This window comes from Danio rerio, chromosome 15 (assembly GCF_052040795.2).
Source record: "Danio rerio strain M-AB ecotype USA chromosome 15, GRCz13ab, whole genome shotgun sequence".
In the NCBI taxonomy this organism is placed as follows: Eukaryota; Metazoa; Chordata; class Actinopteri; order Cypriniformes; family Danionidae; genus Danio; species Danio rerio.
In genome coordinates, this window is record NC_141035.1 from 51,352,501 (window position 1) to 51,360,000 (window position 7,500).

At 33.4% G+C, this 7,500-nt stretch overlaps 1 protein-coding gene across 1 annotated transcript in view; it reads left to right on the forward strand.

The window, feature by feature from the left end:
* Positions 1-4,614: 4,614 nt before the first annotated feature.
* The window catches only part of phox2a (paired like homeobox 2A), a 9,032-nt gene continuing 6,146 nt past the window's right edge, over positions 4,615-7,500 (forward strand). Inside the window, 1 exon segment of the mRNA NM_207070.2 lies at positions 4,615-4,936. Coding sequence (NP_996953.2) covers positions 4,714-4,936 — 223 coding nt within the window. The 5' untranslated portion in view covers positions 4,615-4,713.

Genomic DNA, 7,500 nt, shown 5'->3' on the forward strand with positions numbered 1-7,500 from the left:
GCTCTGCTGGCCTAATTGAATTGTGTGTTGGGTTGGTTTGGGTTGGCTGACAGTAATCGCATCCGATGGTCGGGCCATTAAAGCGAGCCGGTGACCGATCACTGCTGAATGCAGATTGAGCTAATGACCGGAGAGATTGATGGAGCTCAGCCGGCACCGGGAGCGCGGATGAGGCGCGTGCGTGGCTCCGATGACCCGCCTGAAACCCGCCGAATGCCGTTCAAAATAATTACAGGCCAATAGAATGTTTAACTAACAGTGTGTCGAAGGATATTCTGAGAACAGTCGTTTAAGCGATTTGAGAGAATTTAAATTCCATCCTATGTAGGCTGTTTGATATTCATTCACTAATTTTCCCACAGCGGAATGAACCGCCAACTTCTCTGGAATATATGTTTTACGCAGCGGATGGCTTTCCAGCCGTAACCCAGTACTGAAAAAGGTTGTTTGACATGAAAACAAAAATGCTGCCGCGAGTATGGTTTTAATAAATATCCTGTCATTCTGACAGCAGATGATAGCTATTTGACACAAGTGTTGGCTAATTCTTAAATTATTAACGAATAATTATAAATAAATGCGTTATTAACTTAATATAATTGCGTTATAGTGATGCAGTTTTGTTTACTATAAGCCTGCTTTTGAACCATTAGGGAGCTAGCCTACTTGTTGTGCCAAATATAGACAAACCCAGACGCCGAGTCCAAAAGTGTCATTTAAATTCGATTGAAAACATTAAAACAATGTTGGGTTACGACAACACAGCATTTTTGGTGATATCTAGATGGATACTCGCTTTAATATAGTGTAATATTTGTGACATTGTACAACAATAATTAATATTATTATTACATTACCCAGAAAACAATTTTGTGTTTAATAAACATTTAAACGTACACAGCTTGGCTAAAACAAAAGCTAGACTTGGGCTGTCAGTGAAAATCAAATAGACATCTAAGAATAGGCCAAAACTAGACTAGTCGTCAAATGGACATATTAGACATTTGTGTCGTCTGTTTATTTGATGACTATCTAGTTCGAGCCTAATAGACGTCTATTAGATTTTGCCTGACAGCCCAAGTTTCTTGTTTTAGCCAGATTGCTATGTTTAGACGTCTATTAGACATCTATCAGGCATCTTTTATAAAGAAAAAATGCTTGCTGGGTGCTGTGATGGTTGGGTTTAGGGTTGCGGTAGACGTTAATCAAATACAATGAATTGATCATATGAATAATACTCGGTATAAATACTGATTTACAATAGTATTAGGGGTGAGTTTAGGGATGGGATATAAGGATAGACATTAATAAATACAATTAATTAAGAATTTAATAAACAATAATACTCGGTATAAATACTGGGTTCAGTTTACAGTTGGGATATAGCCAGACATTATCAAATACAATTAATAAAGAATTTAATATAAAATATGAATAATAGGCTACTCGGTATAAATACTGATTTACATTAGTATGAGGGTTGAGTTTAGGGTTGGGATATAAGGATAGACATTAATAAATATGAGAATATAATAAATAATATTAATACTCGGTATAAATACTGATTTATTAGGGTTGAGTTTAGGGTTGGGATATATGGATAGACATAAATAAATACAATTAATAAAGAATTTAATATATAATATGAATAATACTCGGTATAATTACTGATTTGCATTAGTATGAGGGTTGAGTTTAGGGTTGGGGTAGCGTTAAACATTAATAAATACAATTAATGGAGAATTGATAAATATTAATAATACTCAGTATACTGTTTTACATTAGTGTGAGGGTTGTGGTTTTGGGTAGACGTTAATAGAAATTATAGGTTATTTAATGGGTTAAATAATGGGTATATTTATTAAAGAATATAATTCTCGTCAATTACCGGCCGCAGCTGTATCCCTTCTAGCGAAAACACTTTTTTTTTTGGTGTAGAATTAATCTGGTGAGGCGATTTTACAGTTGCTATAGTAACATAACTATATTAATTTAGACAAATGATCCATTACTGTATGGCATAATATAATCTACAGTACACTACAGTTTAGCTACTGAAGTGGTGTAGCCTACTGCATTATTTATACAGATATCATCTCAGTAGTTGAGCATTCGTTTAAAAAAGTTGTAAATAAAATAATAGAGTCGGCTGTAATACATTTGGTTCAAAAACACTTCTGTAAATTAATATATTATATTTTATCTTGTAGGTATTGCATAAACTTAGAAAAATAAAGCTAAATTGAGTCATTATAATTTATTCGTTAATGTTTGTTATAAATAATAAAATGTTATTAGACTATAATGCGCTTTTGTGTAGGCCAATTTCATAAAAAAAAGTAGCTAACTCGAAGCATTTTTGGCCCCCCTACATAAAATGTTTATAATTGATTTTATTTGTGAAGAGCATTTTAGTAATCTTAAAAAAACACTTAATGTTGTGCTATGAAAAATTACATTTTATAGTTTCTTTATGCAACCACAAATGCTGAAAATAATATAGACCTATAGATGAGAGTGTTTTTTCTTAATCTACGTATATTAAAATAGCAAACAATATCTTTACTATTCAGTAGTGATGTGAGCGCTAGAACACGCATCTAGTGTCCGTCCGTCATGCGCGCAGGTGACTCCGCAGCTCTTCTCAGGTGTTCACGGAGATCCACACGTGCTGAAAGGCTTCACACTGCGCTGTTTATGTGCTTTATATAATATATGGAGTCTGAAAGGCGCTCCAGCTCAACCACAATCAGCCAAATGTGCCGTGACGCGCCGCGCCGAGATAAACTGGTTAGGCGTCCGCGCTCCCGCTGATTACCGGCGCAGAGACACCGGAGACGGGCAGGAGTCAAGAGGACACCGCGCTGCACTATCACACACACATGCCGACAGAAACACCACATATATTTAAAGATTATACATGAAAAATATTTGAATGTGGTTTTTTATATGCGCAAAAAAACAACATGTTTCGATGTTGAATATTTAATTCTGATCATTCCACGTTTAAAATAAACATCAATTATATATATATATATATATATATATATATATATATATATATATATATATATATATATATATATATATATATATATAATAAATCGTGCAACCTATACAGATGTCACATAGATTGAAATAGGCTATATGAGTAATAAATACACATTAATGTATTTAAATGTCATAAACATAGTTAAATATCACATTTTGGAACCTTTTTCTGCTTCTGATTCTCATGTGTCATGTCTAATGTCATGTATAATTTTATGTAGGCTTAATTGAGTTAAAACATGAAATCTACTGCCACTTAATTGCATGAATATGGATATATATATATATATATATATATATATATATATATATATATATATATATATATATATATATATATATATAGTGAACAATGATACACATATGTGAATGTATTGCAGGGAAACGACGCGTAATTGTGTTTTAAAAGCGTGCGTATTCAGATTTACCACATACATTATAAAAATGCTGGGTTGTAGTTGAGTCAAATATGGACATGACATTCGGTAATTGTTTTTTTCAATTAAAAAAAAATAAATAAATGAGCCTTTTTAACCCTACAGATGGGTTTTGCCTATAGCTATATTTGACCCAAGGCTGAGCTACAACAGCCCATCATGTAACCGACTGTGAGGTGTAATGGGGTCGGACAGCGAGCAGATGTGTGTGTGATCGTCAGCAGCAGGTCTCCGTCATTTCGGATGAAGGATCGAATAAAGCATCGCAGTTAAAGTCGACTTTAATGACCAGCTCTTCCTTTATTTTATGGCGCGGTCATGTATGTGTTCTGGAAACTCCAGGGCTTTCGCTGCTTCTATGATGAAATTAAACTTTAACACCAGAGCCACTTAAAAGCTGAAGCAATCCCGCAATTCATTTAGCCTGAGCTCGAATGCAGCCATTTAGTGCGCGTGATATGATAATGACATCAGTCTTAATAGCCATTAATAGTCATTTATTTACAATTATACTTACACGTGCACGCGCATGAGAGAGAGAGAGATCAGTGCACGCCAGTAAACACTGTACTGTGAAGTTCTGATGAGGATGCACTCTGATAAATGCTTGCTTTAACCCAACGTTGAGTCAAATATGGACAAACCCAATGTTGGGTTTATTTTAATTAAATTTAATTATCAATTGCGCTTTTTACATCCAACGTTGGGTCAAATATGGACAAATCCCAATCTTGTAGTTTTATTTAAAATCTAATTTAAATGACATTTTTAACCCAACGTTGGGTCAAATGAGAACAAACCTCAATTTTGAGTTTATTATTCTATTATTTTCAGTTTAATTAAATGTAAACCACCTTTGAGACAAACATGCAAACCCCAAATGATGATTTATTTATTTATTTACTCTTGAAATTGGAATTAAACTGCTCTTTTTAAGCCCGTGGTGGGGTTTGTTCTTACATCTGAGGCATGCATGATTGAGTTTTGGCTGATGGAGCTGCAGCTGAGGGTGGAGGAAAGGGTTAAAGCGGAGGTGCATTAGAGATGCGTGCAGGAGCGGAGGGGAGGAGGCGCAGCACTGAGACATTGTCATGCAAACAGAGACCACCGCCTCGCCATTGTCTCCCGGACACCAACTTTATTATAAACACACACCGCGAGCCGCCCGGCGCTCAGAGCACCGGACACCGGGACCTGACACTCGCACAGCCGCCCGTCCGTCCACATGTACAAAATGGATTACTCGTATCTGAACACGTATGACTCGTGCATGGCGGCGATGGAGGCGAGCGCGTACGCGGACTTTAACTCCTGCAGCCAGAGCAACGGCTTCCAGTACAACCCGATCCGCTCCGGCTTCAGCTCCGGCCCGGCCTGCGCTCCGCTCGCCACCGCCAGCTGCACTCTGGGCGCGCTCCGGGAGCACCAGCCTGCGCCCTACTCCACAGGTACACACATATTACACACACTGTTGTCGGCTTGTTGTAAATCAATATTTTGGCGTGGGTTATATATAGAAATGTTTTGGTAACTCTTTAAAATAAGGTCGTATTAGTTTATGTATTAACTAACTGTATATTAAAAGTGTTGCACATTGTTTGTGTATATTCACCTTTATTAATGTTAGTTTTTAAAGTTGTTAATTGTTACTTCATGCTTACTCATTTTGTATTAGTATATGTTGAATTATGATTGATACACGCAGTACCGTTCATTTTTAGTTCATGTTATTATATTCATTAACTAATGAAATGTTATTATGAAGTGTGACCTATAGTTTTTCAACATTTTAACCCGAATGTTTGGTTTGTCTGTTTGACCCAATTATAAAAACCCAGCATTTTTTTAGAATGTGACAGCTTAATGAACCTGAAAGTGCCCCGTGTCAATTGTTAAACAGTCAAATACATATAGACAAACCAAAGTTGGACAAATTTAACCGTTAAAAAAGTGTCAATTTAAATTCAAATTTAAAAAATATCCCAACGGTTGGAACATATTAGAACAAATCAAACCGTTGAGTTCGTTTTTTAAATGTAATTTAAATCACTTTTAACTTAACGGTTGAAAAACAACCCACAGTAATTATTTAGACTGCACTGATTTAGGTCTCATTCATAAAAATAAAGTCCCCTGGGGGCTTTTCAAGATCTGTTCTCATTTAATAAAACTGTTCATTTTTGTTTGATTTTTAAAAACTATTTTTGTGCTTTGATAGACGCGTTTAATAAATTAATACATAAAACTATTTTAAAATAAAATTCTGTGTTGTATTACAGTGTTGGGTTAATTATGGAGAAACCCAACCGTTGAGTTAATAAATGTAATTTAAGTGTAATTTAATTAGGCTACGACAACTTTAGAATGTATGTTGAACATTTTTAATGAAATCATAAATGCCGATATTTGTAAGCGCAATTAAATTAAAATGCATATGTAAACGAGATGCCCAACTCTTTAGCCTTATCCTAAATATGAGTGACGGTCTAATTAAATTGTTATAGAATTTAAGGCGCAAATTAATTTAAAGTAATTAATTTAATTTGATGTCTTAAATAACTCAAATTAAACCCGTTTATTGGTTAGAAACGCACGCATCTTGTCTTTATTATTTGGAAGCAACACATGTTAACCTCAGAATAAATAGATTATGACATTTTCACACAATTCCTCATAAATATATTATTATTATTATTATTAGATATACAATTTAATAATAATACATTCTACAATTACTCATGATTTGAGGCGGTCCACCAATATTAGGCTGTTTATGGGGCTATAATCCCGACACTCTTCTGAATTCTCCTTTTCTTTCCTCTTGTAGCGGATTTTAGCCGCTGTATTTAAAATAGCAGTTTACAACTAAAAATCAATATAATAACTAATTAAAATAGGATAAAATAAAATCACTGGCAGTCTGCGATATGATGAAATGCTAAAAGAATTGCAGCTGGAATCACACTAGATATAACACTCCTCTCTTACGGAATACTAGCATCACGTTCTTTCTTTCTTTTTTTCTTTTTTTCTTTCTTTCTTTCTTTCTTTCTTTCTTTCTTTCTATTATTTTTCGTTTTTTTTTCTTGTTTTTTCTTAGATTTATTTTTCGTTTTTTCCTTTGCTTTTCCTTTATTTATTTTCTTTCTTTCTTTCTTTCTTTTTTTTCTTTCTTTCTTTCTTTCTCCGTTCTTTAATTCAGGTTTTATATGCACAACTTCTCAAGTATTACAAAAGTATTATTAAATACAAAAAAATTAATAAAACAGCGATTATGATGCGAAAAAAAGTAATTAATGAATTAAGAAATTAATAAATAAATTCATACACAATTAAGGAAGTCACTAATATGATTTTTAAAATGATTTTGTAAGAGGAAATGAGAATAAAATAATCTACACAACAGTTCATATAATTTGTTGAAGTAAACTCTTTAAAACAACAACAACCTTGGGTCAAATATGGACAAACCCAACCAATTTTAAATGACTTCATATAATTTAAACTGGGTTTTGTCCATATTTGAGCCATTTATGGTAATACAACATATATATATATATATATATATATATATATATATATATATATATATATTGATGACTTCTTTCGCTCTCTGTTGAAAAAAAAACCTTTCAAATCTTCTCAATGAAATATATTCAGTTTAAAAAAGTTTTTATTAAATAAAGGTGCTTCAAATGTCAATTTCTTTCCCTCAGGATTTATTTATCGTCGATATAAAGCAAGGACGGTTGGTTTTTGAAATTTCTTATGTGGACAAACAAACTTTAGTTTATGGTTGACAAGAAAAGCTCAAATTTAGTGAAGAGGTTCCACCAGTATTGCTTTAACTTATAAAGGATTGATTTCTGCTCACTTATGATAAAACATGATGAATAATAATAAATAAATGACTATTAGTTGTTGATTTCCCTTATTATGAACTTACAGGAAATCTGGAAACATTTGAATAACTTTGGTCTATCAGTGTAATATTATGTAAAATAAATGATGG